Source organism: Rhipicephalus microplus, chromosome 3 (assembly GCF_043290135.1).
Source record: "Rhipicephalus microplus isolate Deutch F79 chromosome 3, USDA_Rmic, whole genome shotgun sequence".
NCBI classification, from domain to species: Eukaryota; Metazoa; Arthropoda; class Arachnida; order Ixodida; family Ixodidae; genus Rhipicephalus; species Rhipicephalus microplus.
In genome coordinates this window covers 135,777,316-135,802,103 of record NC_134702.1, presented here as the reverse complement: position 1 = coordinate 135,802,103, position 24,788 = coordinate 135,777,316, and the positions used below count along the sequence as shown (strand labels likewise).

The window sequence follows — 24,788 nt, the reverse complement described above, 5'->3', positions numbered from 1 at the left end:
CTATTTCGTTCATTTTTAATAAACATCGAAAGCAATGAGATCGCTTTAAATGCATCGCAATTTCAGCATTGCTGTTATTTTTTTCGTGAGTAGACCACAGTACCTGTTATGCGCTTCAGAACCTGTGCAAATTTCAATTATGTGCAAACTGTTTTTTCATTTAACATGGTAGTTGCGGAATGTACAATTGAGGAAACCCGGGAAATTTTCAAAGTCAGACCTTTATTCCTTTGATATTATTGCCATGAACCTTTAATTGTCACCTCAGTCAATTTAAGCTAGCAATGACACTGAATGCAACTCAAATCATGGCACCCTTTATTAGTGGGCGATAGACGATTTCCTGCTAGCGCACCTGAATAAAGCTTTGTCAAAATGGTGAAAACTAGATATTTTTAAACTTGGCCCTTAGTATGTTGAGTACTTAAGGCGAGTCGGTGGCCTCTTCATTAATCGTAGGCACCTTAGTGGGTTCTTTGGAAGAAGACGCTGTTTTTTGTACGAAATCAGTGATTACTATTGATGGCCCACTGCTTACCGCGTCATTTGCTGCCGTATATTCGTTCTCCGAGGCGTTGCTTTCACCTGAAGGCACGACTTCTGATTGCACTGTGTTGGAATCATCAGCGTTTTCATATTCCGATGCGGACAATGTCTCTACCGAGGTGATTTTTGACGCATCCACCACGGTAGCGTCCGATTGAGTGTCGTCGGAGCCAACAGGGCGTACGATCTCTTTTCTAGTTACAGTTGTTATAACCTTCACAGTAGCTGGCTCAGCAGATGCGGCCGTGGTTGTACTTTCAGAGGATTCTTCGGCAACCGTGACAGAGCTCACTTCCGCGGCATCCTGCACGGTCTTGAGCACCTCTTCTGACACAGTCGTGCTTTCAGCAGCAGCGGAGCCTTGCGCTTTAGAAGTACTCAATTTGTCCACTTCAGAAACCGGCAATGTCTCTACTGACGTCGTCTTTGAGGTGTCTACCACGGTAGTATCAGGTTGAGAGTCGTCCGAATCGATTGGACGTACAATCTCTTTGTGAGTGACTGTTGTTATTACCTTCACAGTAGCTGACTCAGTAGCTGCAGCGGCGGTGGTACTCTCAAGAGCTTCATCTGCAACAGCAAAAGTGCTAACTTCAGCGGCAGCCTGTTCTGGCTGTAATTTCTCTTCATCACTGGTGGCGGTATCAGATACCGCTGACTCTTCACTGGAAGTGACTTCGTCTTCTACTTCGGATAGAGGCAATGCTTCCACAGAAGTGGTCTGCGTCGTGTCTACGGATGTTCCTTCAGACTGGTCTGCTTCCTCATCAGTAGGTCTAGTTACTTCTTTTTCAGTTATAGTGGTCACAACTTTAACAGCTGCTGATTCATTCACAACTGTCGTCCTTTCTGCGTTTTCATCGGAAACAGTCGTTGCTTTTTCTTCGGCTTCTTCAGTTCCAGCTAATTCTACATATACTGCTTCTGCATTTGAAGCTGTCGTGGCCCCAGCTTCAATTTCATTCACCAAAGCACCATCAGGAGAGCCGTCTTGAGACCCTACAATTGTTTTATCTTCAACTACGCTAGGATTGTCACTAGAAACAGAAATGTCGGATTGTTTTCTGACAGTTTTGATAGTGTCATTCAGCTTAGATACAGGCAATGTTTCCACAGAGGTGGTGCGTGTCGTATCAACAAGAGTGGCTTCTGATAGGTCGTCGGCCCCGACTGGACGAATGATCTCATTTCGAGTTACAGTTGTGATGACTTTAATAGTCTCTGATTCAACCGACGCCGTAGTTGCTTGAATAGCTTGTTCGGTAGTAGTGAAACTAACATCTTCAGTAAGTTCCTGTTCTACATTCGACACGTCCTCACTTGATGCTGTTGTGGGTACCAGGTCAGCTGCAGAAGCCGATGCCGCCTGATCAACGGCTTCTTCTTGAGCTGGAGTAGCAGGATTTTCCAGAGACGATACGGTAACAACAGCAACCACTTCTTTATCGGTGCGCTTTGTTTCAGTATCTTCCTCAAAATCTCCTGTGACTGCTGACACTGTGCTTTGTGCATCATGATCCGCCTCAGTGGAGGACACTCCGCCTTGCTCATAACCTCCGGCATTTGTACTACCATCGAATCCTGCTGTCGTGACAGATGCCTGACTTGTTTGTGGCTCATCAGTTTCCGGCTTGGTGTCGCCGTCGGCTGTTGCTTCAGCTGCTGGCTGAGTAGATGCAGCTACAATGACAGCATCCGTCTCAGAAACTACAGCCACAACTTCTTCAACACCACTGCTGCTTGTTGTAACTTCCTGGGAAGAAACACTGGAATCCGTTCGTTCGTCAGTGCTTCCGGACCCTTCCTCTTCGCCTTCACCAGTGACAGCATCAGTGGCACTGCTCCCCTGCGCCTCATCACCTTCTACTTCATTTGATGCTGTCACCTCATCGGCTGACGGAGTTTTCTTTTGCCCACTTCCATCAAGATCGGCTCCTATCGTTTGCACAACTGTGCTTTCGGGCACAGATTCAACTGTTGTTTGCTCGAGGGCTGCAGTCACTTCAACAACATTACCTGTGTTGTCAGTCGGTCGAGACTCCACAGTCGTTGCAGATTTTGCCGCTTCACTCACGTTTTCTTCAGTATGTGTTTGTTTATCTTCGCTTGGCGAAGAACTTGTGGTTGTGGCCTGCTCTTCAGAACTCGTCTGCTGTTCAGAAGTAACCAATTCTGATTGGACGGTGGTACTTTCAGCTCCTTCAGCGGTGACACCCTGGATAATGTTCGTCTCATCACCTTCTTGCACTCTACTGGACGGGGACGTTGATAATGTTTCCACGTTTTCCGTGTCTGAGGTCGACTGAGTTGAGGATTCGTCAGCTCCCGTGGTTTCAAATGCGCCAGCCTGTGTAGCCGAAGAAGACGTAGTGCTGCTCTCTTCCTGCACTGTTGTAGCTTCAGTCGTAGGGGGCAGTGCTTTGCATAGGCCGTCAATGCAAACTCCTTCTATTGTTTTCTTCCTCTGCAAGAAATAGAGAAAAATCACTGCTCATTCAAAGCAAAAAAAAGAAAACATGCCTCTCTACTGATGCACTACTGCACTTCTGAGGTGCATAGCACTCCCGGCTCTAGCTTTTTTACACTCTATTCATTTGCGACCAACAAGTTTTCTAAAGTGTTCTCATTTTAAAAGTTTGTGCCTTGTCCGCAGATGTGTCTCGAACAAGCAAAGAAAGATAGTTCACTCTGCACACAAACATATATTCCTAAAAACGACTATGATAATCCATAGTGACCGCTATATTTTATGGTGTAAGCACCAGAGAATAAAAATTGCAGCTAGTCGTTTTGATTACGAAACGAAACGCAGAAGAAAAAAACATTAGATATCAGGCTTAGGAATATCATCTTCGTACCCCAGGGTTTAGGAAATGGCAGCCACAAGCAGGTAATTTGACTTCTTGATTGTTTATACCTTCTTATTTCTACATATCAATTTTGGTATGATTTTTCCCGGACCTTCAAAACTGATAAGTATCAGCACTAATCAATTTTGTTTAGGTATACCTTTCAACTTGGAAACCGACGAGAATTCACAAAATATTAGATGCCAGGTCTGAACATTATTACCTATATACCATGCTTTAGGCAATCTCAGCAAAAATTAGGTAACGTACATTCTGAGTTGCTTATTATTTGTTCATTTCATTTGTTGTGGTTTAACGTTCTAAAACCAACTTATGAAACTCTCCGTAAATTTCGACCACCAGGGTTCTTTCACGTGCACGTAAATCTATCTTGACATTTCGTCAACGACCCATGTATGGGGTGCCACGTGACTACCTGACTTCGTGTCAAGAATATTCACGGTTAAAATAGTTCATTGACCTACACGTTGACAGTGATGAATATATTGAATTTTCTTGTGGAACTTTTCTCATGTCAATATTTCTTGCATGACTTGAGCAGCAAACAGTCCTATCCGAGGAATACGGTTTACGCCCTTGCTTTTTTATTGGGAGAGCAATTATATGGAAACTCTCGGCTGGATTTTGCTGCCGGCGTCGCCATGACTCACCGCATATGTGTACGTATCTGTATGTATAAAAATGCAAGAAAGAAAACTCCCAAAAAAGACTCCGGCACGCGGAATAGGAGTTGGGTCCTCTAAATCGTGAGGCGTTAACCACTGCGCCGCCGAGGAGAACGTCCTTCAACGTTTAAACGGCAAGCTATTTAATTCTACCACTTACCGCTGCTGATGGGCATCTCGAGAGCAATTGTTTTTTCAGCATTACCAGCAACATGGCGCAATGAGCGCGCCTTACCGCATCGCGCGGCGGCACGCACTATGATCTCCCACGCGCGCTTTGCCCCGTTCAGAAGAATAAAACGGTGTTCCCATGCGCACCCTTATCTCGCGGTATCTCGCGGTAGGGAAGAGGGGAGGATTGTACGTCTTGGCTGGTTTCGGGCTTTACCTGTAAGTATTCTGTTGTAGTTACCGGGCGCACAAAGGTCACTGCAATCATTGCAATTTCCGTTTGCCAAAAGGGTGTGCATTTCAGACACAGCAAAGTAACAACCAAGACGTTTATTCACGGTCATCTGTACCTGAGAATACTCTTTGTGCGTTATTTGTGCGTAATAAACGTGGGCCGCCTTTCAATCTGTTTTTCATTGTGCGTGCGACTTTACAATTTGTTACTATCGCGATCATTGCTTCGCCTTTGCGGGAAAGCTGTGACTTTTTAGAGTCTATAAACTGGTTTTTGTACTCCACGTCATGCAGACATACTAAACCTTCAGTTACACATAATTCGTTCACGCAATAACATGAGTGCCTTCAAAACGTGAGTGGCTGTGATGGCGGTCCACGAATGTTAATTGCCTGTTTGTTTTTATATAGCGGCAATGTAGAGCATGAGATCACATTCCAATAGAGACAGTGTGTACAAATGCGTTATCAAGTTGCAACCTATCCCCAAGAATATTATCGCTAATTACCACCCAGGCAGGTGGCAAACCAGAGCCAGAACAGTACAAACTCACTGCGGTAACCACTCAGCCTTCTTCTATACAGACGCCTGCAGACTACAAGGCAATATTTACAGCGTTGTTGCGACCAGCGGAACTACAACTATAGCAACGTCAATAAAAACCCCGTCAGTCAGCATGGCTAAAAACGGTGGTGGTGGCTTTAGCGATATGATGCGCTGAACAAAAAAGAAACTTTGCCATTGTAATTACTGACTCTCAATTGACATGCCGTAGGCTTCAGACTAGGGCGATTACAAGCGCTACTACGAGAATTCTAGGGAAGCAGCTACAAAATCCGCATGCAATACTGTGGCGCTTCGCGCATATGGGACTTGAGGGCAATGAAAAGGCCGGCTGGCTTGCTCATGAAATAGACACCCGAGCACCGGTCACAACTCTCGAGGAACCCCTCATAACTCCACGCGACATGCTCGAAGACCAATGAGGAGAATGACAAAGATGCAATTATTCCCATCCGGATCTTACCACAGAACGGGTGCGAGATTGGCGTCAAGTAAAGACGAACACGTGCTTACCTTACAAAAAACCACCACAGAAATCCCACAATGTACGCACACAGCTGTCCGTCTTGTCGCGAATCGCAAACTCTAACGCGCATTCCATGGGAATGTGAATCACGCCCCCAAAGCGTCTATTTTTCTTTTTTGCGGCATCTTCACCGAGGCGGTGGAAAACCTGGCTTCTTTGAAAAAATCGGGAAAGCCAGCTAGCTTTTGTCGACCTAGCCCATCAAGTAACAAAGCCCAGTGGAGCCCTGGACTAAGCACCACACCCACTTCTCCAGAAACAATTTAGAGAATATAAAGTTTCTTCTCTCTCCTCTCTTGCAACCTACGCCTCGCGAGAAGTCACAAAACCGAACGATCGCAAGACACCGAAATACCTAAATCTGTATTTCTGACAGCGTCGCTTCATTACAACGCTCTCTGATTTCTCACTTATATTTCTAGATAAAGGTTCCTAGATGTAGTGGCTTATCAAAGACTGTATCTGGTAGCAAGAACTCTTCGAAGCAGGAAACGCAGAAAGCAAATGAACAACGAGGTTATATTCAAAAAGCAATCTAGGCATAGAATAAGAGGTGGTCTAATGAAGCGCATTATAACAAGAAACACAATTTTACAGGAGTAACAATACATTCATTATAGTGATTGGCGTATTGGCTGCTATAAAAAGCTGATGGCTGTATTTGGTGACTAACTATATTCGACTTCTTCTTGCAGTGCATGCTGACAAAGTTGCATTGAACATAGTTTATCTTACCCAACAAGGCGTTCCATCCTCTTCAAAGCCGATGGCGAGGGTAGGATAGCCACCACATAAGAAGCGGCACTTAGCCACTCGTCCATTGCTCTGATAATATAAAGAAATAATACAAGACACAATACTTATTTGCTTTTTAATTGACACGCACCTACAAACGCGAGTCCTTGAAACGTTGGTTATCATAATGTTTCTTGACTTTTGCCTAGCCGATGCGCAGTATTTCATGCTTTCTTTTCCAGAGCACAGATATTGAAAACTTTTTAAAGAACAGTGCTTTATGAATCCTACCTATTATGGAAAAACAGAGAACTACTCATAACACCACTATATTTCCCGTGAAGGTAGCGTTTACTTAGTTAGTTTACCGAATGCCAATGTCAAAAGAGTAAAAAAACACATAAGTTTTTAAACTACGCTTTTTAAGTATATAAATCACGCTTCAATATTCACCTCAATCATGGGGCTATAGGCCCGGTATGTAATGACGCGCACAATATTTTATTGCGATGGCAACTATATGAACATTATCGGCAGGATTTTGCCGCCAGTCAGGACGTCGACGTCAGCGTCACGGTGACTCACCACATATGTATGCGTATATGAAAATGCAAGAAAGGAAAAAACTAGAAAAACACTCCGGCGCGCAGAATTGACCGCGGGACCTCTGCGTCATGAATGCGAGGCGTTAACCACTGAGCCTACCCAAAGGACGTGCTTGAACGTTCAGACGACAAGCTATTTATATCTACCACTCACCGCTGCTCACGAGCACCTCGGGTAGAAGTTTGTTTTCAGCGTTACCAGCAAGATGACGCAATGAGCGCGCGTCACAACATCGTGCGGCGACGCCCGCTCTGAATTCTTACGCGTACTTTGCCCGGCTTAGAGAAGGGGAGTGACACTTCCTCGCGCGTTCTCATCTCGCGGTGGTGAGGTGGGGAGGATCGTACGTCTTGGCTGGTCTCGGGATTTACCTGGATCAATTCTGCTGTAGTTGCCGGGCGCACGAACGTCACTGTCATTATTGCAGTCTGCGTTTGCGAAAAGCGCACGCTTTTCAGACAGAGCGAAGTAACAAATGAGAGGCTCATACGCGTGCGTCCGTACCTCTGAGTACGTTTCGTTGGTCATTTGTGCGTGAGAAACGCGGGGCACGCTTCGATCTGCTTTCCATTCGGTGCGTGACCTTTCCACTTGTTTCTATTGCATTCATTGCCATGCATTTGCGGCAAAGCTGTGACTTTTTTTTTGCCCACCAAGATATCATTACACTTGGTCAATCAGTATTCTTACATCTTGAGTCAAGTATGTCTTACCGTTCGTACTTTTGAGTATTCATCATACTTACCACTCTAGCCGGATAAGCCCTGTCACACTTCACACCGACGAAACCTGTGGTGAATAAAAAAGATAGCATGCCAGGCGTTGCAAGTGAGTTTATGAATGTTGAATTCCATTCGTTTACTGAGAGACAAATCAACGGTGCTCGTAGGAATATTGATTTAGCTGCACCGATGATGATGCCTGGAATCAGCAGCAGATATTAATCAGCTTTTAGGATTCTCTGACAACGGATGAAACAAAAATAAGCAAGAATAAACCAATGTCGTTTCACGTACTACTTGCTTTACTTATTCACGACATAAATGTCCCTAAACGTCTACCCACGTTCTGCCATGGTGCATTCGAAAACGTTCACATCTCAGCACTTTAGCAAGCTCAATTATAAGTTAACAAAGTATTCATTACAAGTGTATTTTCAATTGCAAAATCAAGAAATATGAACTGCGAGACAATCGGACAGCTCCGTTATCACAACTCTGCCGACTTTTTGCTACGCAACCTAACTATATTTATTCGTAGTACAAGACAGCCCAGGAGAAAAAGTACGTAAGTTAACATGATTATTTCACAGTCGCGTCGTGCTATTGCTTTCACGCTGCTGCACTAATTACTAGAGCGATAGGATTTTACTAACAGTCAGACATTAACTATTGCCATGAAATTATTTTCACGTACCTATTACACAATAATTTTTCCATTACGTCTAAAACGTGTTTTTTTTTCAAATCTCTAAATTTTAATATTTTATGGTTCATGTCGAAGTGTTTTATTTATTGTATCAGTCATTCGCTTAATGGCACGCATATCTGTGTATGAATCCTTACACACTAACCGCACAAGCATCAAAATTACATTCCACCAGTAATCTAAGCTGGTGGCCGCACAATGATCATGTCTCTATTACTGTACTTGAAACTTCCAGTAATCATAGCGTCCCAACCTTTCAACTATACTCGCACTGTCACACTGCCACTGCGCTCTCGAAGGAGTGACTACCACCTCCATTGCCCTGATACATTTATGCGTACACCACTACACTCCATCGAAGACCTACCAGGTCGCCATGGCGGCCTGACCACTGGAACAGCTGGCACTGGTGCTGGTGTTGTAGCTACCGTTGTAGATTCGGCGCTCTGTGCAACAGTAACGTCCTCTTCAGTAGCTGTGCCAGTGACACCTGGTGCGTTACTGCTTACAGATGATGCGCCTGAAAGCTCCGTTGGTGTCGAAACCACAGTGGAGGTTGATTGAGCTGTGGTTGGCGCAGCAGTAGCTTCAAGAGCCTTGCACACGCCTTGGTCACAGTAGCCAACCTGTCCTCCCCACGCCTGGGTAGTTCCAAAAAAGATGATGTTGGTAATGTAAAAATGAACTAAATGTGTGACAAACAACAGGACAATATTGTCTTTGTGAAACTAGTGAGCGCAACTCAAATCAAACTTTCCTGTTCTGTAAAGTATATTCCAACTAACCTGATGCCAAAATATTGAAGCGGCTAAAGAAAACAACAAACGAGTGTATTTTACGTCACTATACTTTCTTTTTTTTTGAACAATATGTGCATGAGTGTTTAATGTGCAGAACTTTTTTTAACAGCCACGATTTTCTCCTTTCTTTAACTTTGTTCAGAATGCAACCTTGGCGCGAGACACCATTGTCTCAATTAGACTGCAGCGTGCTCAGCCCCCACTTTTTACTGCCTACCGCTACCACCCACATCATTACGCACACGTGGAGATGCCTAATTTGCCGGTACACTGGCTGGCAACTGATCACTTGTCGATCGCAATTTTCACCATAATTTCTTAGCCAGCATGCAAATCACGGTCGAGAAGTCATCTTATTCAACAGCCAGCATCATGCTGGAGCCTTTGACACTGTGCGCATCGCCCCAACTCAAAACGAATATACGAAATGTCGCATCTGCTGTGAAGGAAAATGTGGTCGCTAACGACGCGGTTCTAAATAGCTCTGAAGGCACATTGTTGGTCAGGGCACAATGCCTAAACAAAAGTATTGAGGGTCACAGCCGCTGCAAACTGAACCTGCCCTAATAATTGGCTATGGCGCTTTGGGGACGTTAAACTCCATATATAAAATTAATCGATAATGCATTGCAATGTATGGCGACTACGCAGATCGGAAAGCAAGCAGTGAAAACAAAGATGCTGCTCGCGCCCGTGCTGTAAACGGTACAGCTCCGTCATGACCTAGGATGGATGGTGGACAGATGAATGAAGAACTTTACTTGCGTTTTGAAGGATTCCACCTACTTCATTAGGAGGTGGAATCGCGGGCCACTCCCACGTAGAGACGGGAAAGCCTAGCCTCACCACCGAATCGTGGGCCTTCTGGACAGCCTTGAGTTGTTGTATGAGAACCGCACTCGTGAGCATTAAATGAAAGGAATTCTCGGTAAATCCTTCATTTTTTTCTTGTAAAGAGGGGCAACTCCCGAGCATGTGGTTAAAATGACTGCGATTTTGGCAGTCCGGACAAAATTCTGAAATATTTGGGATGATTAAAAAATATTGCTGCAGGGGAAGCTCCCGAAATACCTTGCAGCAGAAGTGAAGCCAGCTTTTTCCACGGCCAAAATGGAAGGAACGAGTTCTAATCTCGTAGGGCCCGCTGAAAAATCAAGCTGCTTTGATATGCTAATGTAGATGGTACGTTATTTTTACATTATAGGATAGTTGTTTTCAACAAAAGAATACACAGAAACGAGTATGGGTGACTGAATCTCCAAAGAAGTTTGCCTCCAATTGGCGGCTTACAAAGGAAAATTAGTAGCACTACGGCGCACTTGTCAGCGTTATGTTACCTGAAGAGTGTCCACATTAAACTCGTTGCGCTTGCGAGGGAAATGCCCCGCCCAATCGCGCTGGTGCTCTTTGTTCTTTCCATAGATCCTCTCATTCAAAAAGTGGCAAATCGTCATAATATTCAGGGCTTTCCTATGGCAGTTCTTTGGTCAGTTAGCATCACCCCTTATGCAAATGACATTTTTTTGTTCGTGCGAAATCAAGCCTGTTAGCGCGCTTTCTTGGAGCTGTTCAAGGAGTATGCCAATTCATAGGGTGCTTTTCTGAATACAAAGAAAAACAAAGCCCATCGTTTCGGTGGCTGCCACGTTTGTTTCTCGGGCGGTATTAAATACGTGGATGCCGTAAAAGTTCTCGGGGTATACTTTCAAGACGAGTAGGTGGCCAAAAGAAATTGGGAGGACACCATACATAGAGCCACGCAGGTCTTCGCATATGCCGCGGACTTCAATTTATCACTTGACACCAAATTTACGGTGGTGAAAACCAAAGCATGCGCATATGGTTTTCTATATTGGGCACATCGCACTCACAGCCAAATTTTTGCGAGTCGCTTTGCATCATTGGTTGGAGCCTTCCTATGGGACAGGAAGACACTGAAAGTTCAACAAAAGTTCCCGAAGCTCTCAAAAAGTGGTGGAGGGCTCAGTCTGCCAGATGTTGCGACATTCACAAAGGCACTTACAACTAAAACAGTTTAAAATTCTTTCGGTACAATGACTATCTTGGTCGTAGCTTATCGCTATATTGGACCAGGTTTCTTGGAGCTGCATTCACGTCGGAAAGGTACCGGGGGGCTCAAGCAGAACACCCGCATGCCTTTTATAAGGCAGCAGAGCATTTGATCGACAGCAACGCCGCCGAATAATACTTTGCAAAGCTTTCACCCGCACGAATTAGCGAAACGTTAATCGGTCACTTGATTACTGACGAGAAAAAACAGAGATGGAGGTCCAGCAAGTGGAATAAACGGCGGAACAACCACGTACCGAAAGTAGTTCGAGAATTCGATTGGCTGCGGTGGGACGCGTCGCCCACTCGTCAGAGACTGTCAACTGGCAAAATGAGGCGTCATTCCAATCGACCACTGCCCCAAAGGCGGCAAAAGAGAAACAATCCACCACACAATGTTTGAGTGCGCAGCGGCCAAAGGCACGTGGCGCGTCGTGCATTGTCAATTAAGAGTTACTTCGGGAGGACAGCGTGGAAGGGGCTTATTTGAACAACTTGTACTTTATGTCGCCATGTTCGTCTTGTCGCGTCGGCGCTGTATCGTTGAAGCACGCCGACGACCCTAACGAGCTCCATTCCCAACATTACAGAAGATTAGAATGATCATGATTCCGTACCTTATCGAACAGATTGAAACGCAGTGTGAGGAAGCCTTCATCAGAAGAATGCATACACGTTTTTTTGTTGTTGTTGTTGTTTTGGGGGGGGGGGTCAGAATGGGAACAATAAATTGCCTTTACTACCATTCTAACTCACTGGCAAGGGAAAAAAATCTTGCTTCTCGTTGCATATAATATGGGAATCTGAACCAACCTAGTGCTTTTTGCGCTTCCTCTTCTCTTTGTTTTTTTTTACTGATTCGTGATCTGTGAGGATACCAAAGTGCGTTGTATTACATTGTGTTTACGTTCTCTTGTTTTTACGTGCCACTGAAGCAATTTTGTTACACTAGACAAACGTACTCACCAAAAGTGATGTTACCAGTTTGCAATAAACTTCCCTGTCTCAGTCGCTGAACGATGAGTCTTTATCATGCCCCTAGTAAGTTGGCCGCCACAGCTGGCTTCTCGCCATAGGCACTGGTTCACTCTTGGGCAATCAATTCCACTACAGCAATTTTTTTAATCTTCTTGGTCTTGACGGATGGAATCGTTTGTGTGCAAGACTAGTGTGATTTGGTAAAGCACGTTTGCTGACTGGTTTACTTGAGCCCTTAGCCGGAACGTCCGAAACGACTGTTATACTATAAACCTTCATTTTTAAGTAGCATCACGAAGATGCCGAAAAAAAGTTTTCCTCTTCTTAGCCACACTACCAAAAAAAAGATTCACTGTTGCACATAATGTACGGTTATTCAATGACTTGGATTTGCCTGTCTAGCCACATTATTAAGTTATCTCATGCTTCCTTCTCGAGAAAAAAATTATCTATGGTTAAACTTTGCACTGTGCATCAGTTTGTCTTAACCAAGGCGCCAATCATTACATTCGCAAACTGTTCAGCAGATGTTTCTCGCTTCTTTCAGCCTGGGACGCTATCCGGTTTCATATTAATCATGCGTCAGCCAGGTCACTTCAGCGCAGTTTCAAAAAGTCTGAATTCATTTTAGGCATCGTAGTCACCAACAACAGAGAAGATGATAAGCATAGTCTCTGCCACTTTATTATGATTTCACGTGTACTAGCGGTACTAGATACCTGCCTCATTTGTTATGATGCTTCGCATGACCATGTTGTAGTTATTGTCCTCAGTAAAGGATACTGAGCCATAAGGTTCGCGTTTTAAAGTACCCGTGCTTTACGTATACTGCAGAGAGATTTGCTTACCAAGCATGGTGTTCCATTGTCTTCATTCGCCAAGAAAGCATTCCTCCTTTGCTTGCATACGAACTGACAGGAGCGAACAACAGCTGGGAACTGCACGAAACAAATTTGGAATTCTTTTAAAGCGTGAAATGTGAGTGCTGTTAGAGGCGCTGTTAGTTACAAGGGCATACAACACTGTTCTGATTCGATTATTAAGAAATATAGCTGCCGATAAAAGCTAATATTTTCTTAGCATTGCAATTTTTCAGAACTTGAGAGAGACATACAGCCTGGTTATTGCACAGTCTCCTATATATTTTTAAATTTTCTGTTTTCATACAAACTCTTTGTGACATGCACAGTGCTCATCTGGCGAATTATAATCAAAGTATCGGTATCGAAGCCCTTGAAAGCCTGTCCAGTCAAAGTAAAGACAAACGGGAACAATGCTGCAGGAACACCATCCCCGTGGAAAATATTAAGAAAGGCACACAGTATTTAAGGTCCACTGGCCTCACCAGCTACACAATAATATGACCAGCTTTCCGCACACTCTCCTTCAAAGTGGACGCATTCTTATTTTTTGCTTGTACTTCATTTTTACATACACAGGGTAGCAACCTAGTTGTAACCTACAATGGAATATAATTTTATTTTCATTCCTTTCTCTTTCATACGCATTTTTGAGAACCAAGAGCAAAAGTATTTCTAATGTACATGAGCGAAAGTATCTTTTATTCCTTTCCCCTAAATACCGCAAAGTAATTAGCGCAGTTAAGCGTCACAACACTTCTGGCACTTCTCAAAACAATAGAGGTACGTTTTCTACTCACTTTTAGCCGACGTTGGCGATTTCTACACAGCAGTCTAGGCGCAGGGTTTGGACGCGCTGAAAGAGGGAGAATGAAAGCAAAACACTCTATTATAAAAATGGCTGTTACTTTTTCACATGAGAAGGAATTTCCGGTATATTATGTATTGACTTTTCATTCCAATCTTTACATTTAACTCATACATCTTTGCTAAGGTAGGTGACCTGTGGAGCTGATGGGTGAAAAATCTCGTAGCAGTTTTTTTTTTAATGAGGGCCTTCGCCAACAACTTTGTAGCTCGCGATGCTGCACAGTGCGACGTCTTTCAGTGCCTTCCGCGTGCTGCCTTCGTTCTAGCGTTGATCAGAATTTTGTGGGGCCCTTTAAAAGACGCATCCCGTGACCACCAAATGCAAGTAAGGCATTATAATTTCCTGACAAAGGTGAACTCTCCTGGCAGGTTCAATTCCTGATGTCAGAATTTGGTTTCCTGCAGAGGCCTTTTATTACACCACCACCATTGTCAGCCAAGCCTTCAACTAAAGTGCTGTCCTACTTTCATTCAGCACCCTGGTATTACGACACATTCATATATGCTTCCAACATATTTTTTCTCTCTCTGGCTAAGACACTAAATATCTCATTATCAAAGCCTGATTTCACGTGTTGCACCACCAAAAAAAGGTTGCTTCCTCTAATGCAGTCGTTTCTTTCTTTAATCGATATAATATTTATATGTTAACACTCCAGCGTTTACTTATACGCCACTACGGCCAAGGTAACACAAAGGCGTTTTTTGTAGACATAGACGGATAGACAGCGGAAAATAAGAAGAATGCGTCATTTCAAACCAAGCTATTAAAAGAGGCTATTTGACTCTCAACCTAAATACCTAAAAACTAAGGAATAGTACCGCAATAATTAATACGGAAAGAGAAGAACACTCACAGAGAAGGAGATCACGGCAGAGATGACTACGTGTGGTCTAGGTCTTGCGACTTCCAAAGATTGTGCATGATTTTAACAACCTGTTGCACTAACAAGGCCACATCTGTGTACAATATTTTGCCACTATGTTCTTGTTACTACCGAGCCTTTAAAATAAACCATTTACTGCAATAACTTTCACCTATAAGCTATGCGTACACACACCAAAGCAACATCGAGAGTCAATTCGAGTGCGCGTGATCCCCCATCTAAAAGTAATCGTCTCGGAAAGTTTTAGACGTTTTAAAACGTGTTTGTAATAGTGCAAATATTTAGCACAAAGTGTTTCAGGCGCTTTCACAACTATTTCTATTGTGTACATGCAGTGACAGAAATTTTTTTTCGACGAGGATGGCGCTAGAGCATGATGGGCGTATTACCTTAATTGCTTTGTTCCAAGGAATATGACTGTCCGCTGCTACATCATAAATACCCATATTGAATTTTGCAAGAAAGTTTGAATTTGCGATGAGGTACTTTGTAAGTACTTCGAAAGATGATGACGATGAGGATGATGATGATGATGATGATGATGATGATGATGATGATGATGATGATGATGATGGTGGTGGTGGTGGTGGTGGTTGCGGCGGTGGTGGTGGTGACGATGATGATGATGCTGATGATGGTGATATTTGGTGTTTTTTGGTGCAAGGGTTATTTGATGGCCAAAGAGCGCCAGTCTGTGGGACAAGAGATGTGGGCAATGATTGCGATAAGCGACTCTTTAAGGGCCTTAAAATTCCTCGTGCTAACATGGGTAAAAACATATAAGTATAAAGTTATGATCATGTCGTGAAATGTGTGTATACTGTCAATGGATGACGACACTGTGATAATAAAAATCACAGTGGACATGTATGGAATTCGCACAAGCACCTCACTCGTCCAAGGGCCGCGAGGCAAGCGCTTTGTTCAGCGTAGCCACCGCGGTGGAGACCTCTCTGGGGAGGTCTTGGTGCGGAATGCCCGAGCATATGACATGAAAGGTACGAACTTCTCTGAAAAGAGCCAACAGCGATTTATGTGTGAAAAGTTGTTCCCTACCGACGAACATTGCAGGATGAAGTGGTATCTTTTGTCGGTATAATTGAAAGTGTTTTCTTCTCAGCGTGAGTTAATTGTTTACACTGTACTAAAATCTGAAGTACAGTGAGTGCTTCTCCAGATCTATCACACGAAGGTGGATCGATACCAGACAAAAGAAATGAATGTGTAGTGTGTGTATGTCTCTTTCCTAACCTTGTAAGTATTACTTCTGTGTGACGTGATTTTGATACTGGCGGCCATTGGCCAAATTGCGGCTTGATAACATGCAGTTTATTACCTGTGTGTGTTTCTCATGTGCTCTACCAATAACCCTTGAGCTTTCGTTTTAGGAAAGGCTTCGGGTCAAGTGCAGGAATTGGTATCGATGTATTCGTAACGGTTGTGTTGGCGGATGCAGCTAGCTGGTCCACCAAAACGTTGCTTGTATTTTGCGGTGCGCTGGCACCCAGCAGACTACCACATGCTGTTTGGATGAGTAGACTGTGCATTAAAGTGAGTTAAGCGAGACAAGGACAGGGTCTCTGCGCTTAAAAGTTTTCAGAGCTTTTACCGAGCTTAGGAAATCTGTAGCTTTATTCGTTTGACGTGTTTAGCAGCCGCAAGTATCACATAAGCTTCACCGGCGAAAATGCTTGTATCAGGTAGCAGAACACCGGCTTCCGAAAAGGATGGGCCGATGGCTGCGTAAAAGACCGAAGTGTTGGATTTTGAGGCAACCGTGAAGAGCTCAGGACTTGTGTATTTATGTTGTAGTTCTGTGATGTATGTCTGCATATGTGCAATGGGCGTGTGCTTCGTAACTTCTAAGAAACACACAAGTACTCCAGAAGAACCTAGGAAGGAGTACGCAGGACAAATACGTGAAGTGACTTCGCACTCGATATTATCGGGAGGACTTCACTCACACTAGCTCTTCGTCCCACAGAAGCAATTACGCTATTAGGAACAGTGACATTTTCTCTCCTAAGGCGTTTGCTAAAACGCTAGCTGGTTCGAAAGACAAGTTTCAAACATTTCTAAGTTACTCTACGCTTGAAACTAAACCTCAAGATTCTGAAAGTTCAATCCGCTGCGCCATTGCTCTTATATAGTTTCCAAACAACTTAGCCCATAAACATATGAGATGCACCAGCGGTCACACTTTGCGAATATTTTGGTGCTTCTCGCGAGGCAGGCGTCCCAATTTCAAAAACAAATGCCGCAACACTCTTCTGTGCCTGACGAGTCTTTTTCCACGTAGTTTCAGCCTTGGTGGATCACTGCAGTGCCTGAAGTGCTCGGCTGTTGTGCCGCGGATCGTGGGTTCGATACGAGCCACGGTGATCACATTTCGATTGAGGCCAATCGATAGAGGCCCATGTCCTGCGCGATCTCTGTGTACGTTTAAAGAACACCAGATCATCGAAACTGCCAGAAGTCTTCAATGCAGTGTCTCATAATATATTGTTGTTTTCGGAGGTAAACCTTCAGATACTTTTATCTTGCGCGTAGAGATGCAATGTTGCGCATGAACAGCTTTGCACCACAGTGACTTCATCGATTGGCAGAGGGAACTACGAAACTACACATTGGCCTCTTCGTTGATGTGTTTTCTACCTTGCAGCTGTCACTTCTGCCACCCGCTTATTCGCCTCGTACCTCGAACCACACTTCTTCACCATGCCATCTGGAATTTATTGACGCTATATCATTGACCAACAACACCTACAATAATGTAAGTGGTGTTGCACCTACACGTCAAACAAGTGCTGCTCGGTCACCGCCTACACGCTCATGACCATAGGTCGGCGAAGTTACTCAAAAGTTGACTTACTCGGGCTTACTAAGATTCACACCAAGTGGGGAGCCTGAGTGAGTCATGGTGAGTACTATTTTAGTGAGTGAGTCCGAGTGATTCCGGCTCGGCAAAATCTTCCAGAGTCGGAGTCGCAGTGAGTACAGGGCACAAAATATATTTTATAAGAGAGTCTGAATGAGCTCCACATTTTTTTTGCCGGACAAAGTTTACGACGCGACATTACGTCGAGTTACTGGCCATTTCGGCCCACACTTACAACGGCTTGCTACGCTTACCCCTGCAAGTGATGGAAAAGGCTGAGCAAACTGAAACCATCCAAAACAATAGTTCCAGCTTCTCTAATACCTTTTCAATAATGTTCCCATATGAGTGTTTCTTGCGGCAGGATGTTTGCATGGAGCAAGCACAACGTGGTATTTTGATCTAGACATTTTACCACGGTTTTTTATTGGCTATATAGGTCAATCATTACCTTGAACATTGTTCTCTTCATCTTGTGGCACTGAAGGTATCGAAGGCACCAGGTACTGTCGTTTGCAACGACCTCTGAAGCAAACTCCTTGCTGCCACCATGACTGTGTTCAAGAGAAAACGATTATGTATGAGATATTCAACATTTTTTCCCTATGACATTCAAAATTCATTTTTAAATAGTGGTCTAGAGAGTACGGTATGAATAAATACAGGAGAGATTGAGAAAGAAAATAAATAGACGTTGTAACTAGAATTGCACCCATATGCCAGTTAAGCAAACGTCGACAGAGTTACAGGCAGAAACAAAATGTTTCTTAGATAAATCAAGTAAATAAATAGATGATAAGGTCCATATTGAAAGCCGCTGATATTTTGAAGGAAACAAAGCTCATTTACTTGCGTCTAGGAACGTTGTCAAAATGCGCTTACTTGAAGCGGCTGTGCAAATAATCATCATATTATGCATTTGTCCAATGTTGGACACATGAAGACTTATTTATGGTGATTTAACCACGGAGAATAAGAAATTGAGCCCTTTTATTACGCTCAATTAAAACATTCCTAAACCGTTTTATAGAGTGCTAAGTGAACTCCCGGGAAGTACAGCATATGCAGATGATTGCTGGGACTCGGAAATGTAGTGTCACAATTTATACCTAAACGTAGCTCACCAGTTGGCATGGAGTACCATCTTGCTCATTAGCGTAACGAACAGGCCAGCCTTGACAGGGATACCGGCAGGTGGCCCTTACTGCAGTAGCCTGTTTGAAAACATGGTGTCAATCAACTAAATGTAGCATAATAATTAGATTTCATTTGTTGCTTGAGAAACAAATAGAAAATGAAATAGTGAAACATTTATACATTAAAAGATAAAACCAGTTCATTAAATAAAACTAGTTTTTCTGGAGCCCCAATTCTTTAGTAGGAACTCTTGGTTAACATTAAAATTGTGAATACCTTCAATAGTGAGTACAGTAGCAGCCGGTTGGGGAAAGCCTAGGTGACATATTAATAAAATGCCTTTTGATAAATTTCTTCTACTTACTTCTGTTTTTGCGCTACTCTCCTAGAGAACACCCAGCAGATGATGTCCATCTTTTTTTCCTTTCGTATTTTTCTCAGACCTAAGCAGTATTCAGGTTATATTACCACAGTCATTTTACTGTGCGTAATTATAACTAAGAAAAATGAAAGAAAACCTAAGCAACAATGCCTAAAAAACACTCAACAGAAAAACGCCCCTTCTGACGATCGATCCCTGTGTTATTATGTTTTATTTCACCACGTCTACTTGAAAAGTGATTGATTGATATGTGGGGTTTAACGTCCCGAAATCACGGTACGATTATGAGACGCCGTAGTAGAAGGCTCCGGAAATTTCGACCACCTGGGGTTCTTTAACGTGCACCCAAATCCGAGCACACTGGCCTACAGCATTTGCTCCTCCATCGGAAATGCTGCCGCCGCAGCCGGCATTCGATTCCGCGACCTGCGGGTCAGCAGCCGAGTATTTGCTTAGCCACTAGACCACCGCGGCGAGGACTTGAAAAGTGCATTCGTTGTCCATGTGTGTCTCCCATTGCCTTTCAAGCAAGAATCTCGCACTTCGCCCACATTTATATTTTGATATCAGAGGCAATATCAATGATTTAAGCTTGCTACCTTTTAGGCTAACATTCCTTCCAACAGAATGACCATGACGCACGCCAACGACAGCATCTGAAGTTCTATGATTATGTACGGAAGACCCCCTAGAATTTGATCGAGAGCTTGCAATGCATAAACCCACGTTGCAGGAATCTCATCTAGAAGCAGTCTCACTATAAATACTTCCACTGGCTCACTTTAGGTTGAAGTTGCCAACCAAGAACATATGAAGCACTTCCGAGGTAAAGTGAGAACGCCTAAAGAGTGAAGCGATTGCTTACCTCGTCCACAGGGTAGGCACGTTCGCATTCTTCATTAACTAAAGGGTGCCTCGCAGGTCTCCAACCGTAGCCACCCCAGTACTGCTGACCTAAGTGAAAAAAGTGATTCTATTTTTCAGCACTGCAATATCTTTCGGAGAAGCAGCATCTTCACTGGGGATAAGTGAACGCAAGATGTACAAAATCTCTCAAATCTCCCATATCACTTCTGGCTCAGCCTTATCAGCATGATTATCTAAGTAATTATTTTTGATACACACTTGTTCACTGGAAATTGTGACGAAAGTTAGTTTGCATGAATGCATGCATATATATACATGGCAGTGGCAATCTGCCATGAAGCTTTAGCTCACAAGCGCAACAATGCGTACTTGTATATATAGGGAGGACTGGCGACACTAACCTCATTGCTCTCTAGCAAAAAGCAGTGCAATCTGTGCGAAATGCATATCACACGTGAAACTGTTCTTTGGGTTATAAACATTACCGCAAATCATACATCCATTTAAAAACACGAAGTTATACTTTTACAAAAAAAAAGTTGAAGGAACGTCTTAGAACTAGATTTCTGTAACATATTTTTCATAAGCCTAACTCATGAATACAGGTGCATGAATGCATGCATATATATACATGGCAGTGACAATCTGCCATGAAGATTTAGCTCACATGCACAACAATGCGTACTTGTATATATAGGGAGGATTGGCGACACTAACGTCATTGCTCACTAGCAAAAAGCAGTGCAATCTGTCCGAAATGCATATCACACGTAAAACTGTTCTTCGGGTTATAAACATTACCGCAAATCATACATCCATTTAAAAACACGAAGTTATACTTTTACAAAAAAAGTTGAAGGAACGTCTTAGAACTAGATTTCTGTAATATATTTTTCATATGCCTAACTGGTTTATGCGTAATAAAACTTTTTCATGCTAGTGTACCATGACAAGCCTAAAGCGTTTTAAAAGATAGACAATTTCAATATTCTAGGTGGTGGTTTTAACTAAGGTTATTTTACGAAACACGCACTACATTTCCGCTGCGCGATGTAGGTACAGATGCAAGTTCTAGAATCTAACTAGGCCACAAATGAGGGGTAGACAAAGTAAAAAAAAAGTGAGCTGAAAGCAGCCACAATTACGGTTCTTATGTTCAATGGAAGCGTGAAACATGCACAGTCAGTTGGCTGAAGTTCTATGGTAACACAAGCTATGGAACGTGTGGCTATTTACAGCCGCGACGTATTCCTTCTACAGTGTAAGTGAAATTTATTTGCTACATGTTTCGTTAATGTTGTTGCACACACGAGCCCTAAAGATGACCTAAAGGTGCCAAGCTAATCTCGTGTTCCACACTTTGACATTCAAACATATTGGCCTGAGCAACATAAAAAATAACTATAGGCCTTGCTTCAATCTCATAATCAACAAGAATTTTCTGGGGATTTATTTTTCACTCCTAAAGCGTCATTGTTCCTTATGCAGAGGCTCACGTACCTTGACAAATGGCTGGCAGGAAAACTGCGACTAAGCACGCAACAACGCGCGGGGCTCCCATTGTCAGGTCGGGTCGGCGCTTCTCTGGAAGCGCGGTTCTGTTATCGTTTAAACTACCTCGACAATCCGCTCATACCGTTAAGCAGCCTTTTATACGTGCCGGAAATGTCGTCCACGTCTCACGTTGCAAAGAGCAATAGCTGTGACGTCGTGTAAGGCAATCCTTATCGTATGGAGCGACTTTCGTCTCACCTACGTAGTCTTATCGGTGGTCATTACGACTGTCCCAAAGCCGCAAACAAGCAGACATCATCTTCAGGGTGACGAGCCTGTCTAGCGTTTGCCAGCATAAGGGCGCGTGTAGACGTCACGAACTCACTGCGAGGACTCTTAGACAAGCCTTCTTCTCATACGAAGACGTTTTATATGCATCCGGCTTCGGCGTCTTATTTTGTCCAGGAGTGACGCAATTTTGAGGTCGAAGTGGTTGATGTCAACAACACGAAGCACCTTTGTTTTGTTTTTTTCATGCCGCATTGCCTACAACGCTTGACAAAAATGGGTTTAATGGTGCCAATTCCCGCATGAGAAATGATACTAGGTTGGTTATTGGAAGTCACGAGTGGTATTATTAAAAAACAGTTGCCAGTTTGGAACTACTGAGAAAATGGCAATATATAAAACTTCAGCGTCTGTCCTACCAAATATTTATAACAAAACACACCTTGACTGAAGGAAGCTTTAGAAAGTCAAACCTGGACGGCCGATGCCTATCATATGCCGTTATGGTCTAAAGTAGAACATGCACATGAAACATGGCACAGTGTAATGAATGTGTTACAAAATGAGTTCTTTTGTGTCAGCTCATATCTATTGATTAGATAGAAATGGTACAATTCACAGAAGGCCTTGTTGCTACGCACTATGAAGTCACGAACTAATTAAACGTCAAACGCCCTTTTTGCCACTACGTAAATTCAGCCTTACAAGTAGCATTCAAACAGGAAGACTTAGCTGTAGCCATAAACTTCTTGTAGGTGCCTTCTACTCGAGGTAACACGTAAACAATACTAAAAAACTATTGCTAATAAAAAATTACAAAAGATGTAATTTTAGTTCTTCTACTGCAAGCTTTCTACTTGTACATATAGAATTAACAGAGAAAGAAGGTGGCCAGTTTTTATTTTAAAACCTCCAGACTCAGTGACGTGTTGTCGTCACTGCTGCATCGACATTTTGAGCTTGGGGCAGTTGAACCGTGCAAGTTACACATAATGGAGTACCCGCATAATAGTGTAACGAGTGTATAGTTTAGTTTTGGGTTGGATGAAAGTAGTAGTGAGTAGTACAATATTCAGTACGCGCTCAATAAAACTGTGTTGAAGCCGTTACTACGCACTGTGTCTGCTTCAGGTCATTCCGGAGAAACAGCGTATATACATTGCAGGATAACAGCGAAATGGCAGGTATGCCATTGGGATTCTAAGGCATAGTTTAGGTTCACACTCGGCACATAAGTCTTCCTTCTTTTCAGGGTAACTGTGACTACAACAGTCACAGTGCGTTTCTTTTTTTACTGCAACTGCGTTTTTGCTTTGAGGAAGACATTTCCATGCTGGCGTAAAATTATTATTACGTAGCCCTATTTCGAATATTTTGCGTCAGGCTCACGGTTGAATGATGTCTGGTTCATATCAGCTAATTTTACGACTTCATGAATGAGCCTCTTGGTTTCGTCATTTGAAACCATTGCCAGCATGCCTGATTAACCGAGCAATCACTGTCGCTATCTCTGTGTAAAAGAACAAGAATTTTCTGTATCCGGGTAGCACGAGAAGGAGTACTCAGATTCCGCATCTTCACTGTTCGTGATTGCAGACACTGTACTACGGAGAATAACTTCGTGCATTTTAGCGCCTTGGTAATAATGCTGACACTAGCCACGTAATTTTTCCCGCACGATTTTTGCGAGCAATCACCGACTTTTACTATTCAAATGTTACCAGCACTTATCGCTGGAAAAGCGAGAGAAAGAAAAGTACTTGCTGTGTTAGCTACAAAGACTGACATATCAAAATGTTGCGTTTAGCCCCGTGTCTCATTTTACCCCACCCTGCCATAATTCGTAGAAACAGCGGAAAAGAATAAGCTAGGGATCACAAAACATCATCATCATCATCATCATCATCATCATCGTCATCAGCCTGACAAAGTCCACTGCAGCACAAAAACCTCTCCCATGTTCCGCCAGTTAACCCGGTTCTGTGTTTGCTGCTGCCAATTTATACCCGCAAACTTCTTAGCCTTATCTGCCCACCTAACCTTCTGTCTCCCGCTAACCCGCTTACCTTCTCTGGGAATCCAGTTAGTTACCCTTAATGACCAGCGGTTATCCTGTCTACGCGCTACATGCCCTGCCCATGTCCATTTCCCCTCCTTTATTTCAACTATGATATCATTAACCCCCGTTTGTCCCCTAATCCACTCTGCTCTCTTCTTGTCTCTTAAGGTTACACCTACCATTCTTCTTTCCATTGCTCGCTGCGTAGTCCTCACTTTAAGCTGAACCCTCAATTTAAGTCTCCAGGTTTCTGCTCCGTAGCTAAGTACCGGCAAGATACAGCTGTTATATACCTTCCTCTTGAGGGATAGTGGCAATCTACCTGTCATAATTTGAGAGTGCTTGCCGAATGTGCTCCACCCCATTCTTATTCTTCTAGTTACTCCAATCTCGTGGTTAGGCTCTGCGGTTATTACCTGCCCTAAGTAGACATAGTCTTTTACAACTTCAAGTGCACTATTACCTATCTCGAAGTTCTGCTCCTTTCCGAGGTTGTTGTACATTACTTTCGTTTTCTGCAGATTAATTTTAAGACCCACCTTTCTGCTCTCCTTGTCTAACTCCGTAATCATGAGTTGCAATTCGTCCTCTGAGTTACTCAGCAATGTATTGTCATCGGCGAAGCGCAAGTTACTAAGGTATTCTCCATTAACTCTTATCCCTAACTGTTCCCATTCTAGGCTTCTGAAAACCTCCTGTAAGCACGCGGTAAATAGCATTGGGGAGATTGTGTCCCCCTGCCTTACACCCTTCTTCATTGGTATTCTGTTGCTTTCTTTATGAAGCACTATGGTAGCAGTTGATCCCCTGTAGATTTCTTCCAGAATGTTTATATTGAAAAAGGGTTTATTGACGACTGTTGCGACGGTGGT

The 24,788-nt window shown here is 43.3% G+C and overlaps 1 protein-coding gene across 1 annotated transcript; it reads right to left on the bottom strand.

Moving 5' to 3' along the window:
• Positions 1-202: 202 nt before the first annotated feature.
• On the bottom strand, positions 203-21,722 carry LOC119171408 (uncharacterized). The gene is made up of 10 exons (XM_037422241.2): positions 21,576-21,722; positions 20,074-20,162; positions 18,814-18,903; positions 18,141-18,243; positions 13,855-13,910; positions 13,043-13,132; positions 8,714-8,987; positions 7,664-7,707; positions 6,313-6,402; positions 203-3,010 (listed from the first exon to the last, which is right to left on the bottom strand). The coding sequence occupies exons 1-10, from the start codon at positions 21,634-21,636 to the stop codon at positions 425-427; spliced, it is 3,483 nt and encodes a 1,160-aa protein (XP_037278138.2). The 5' UTR covers positions 21,637-21,722; the 3' UTR covers positions 203-424.
• Between the last annotated feature and the right edge of the window lie 3,066 nt (positions 21,723-24,788).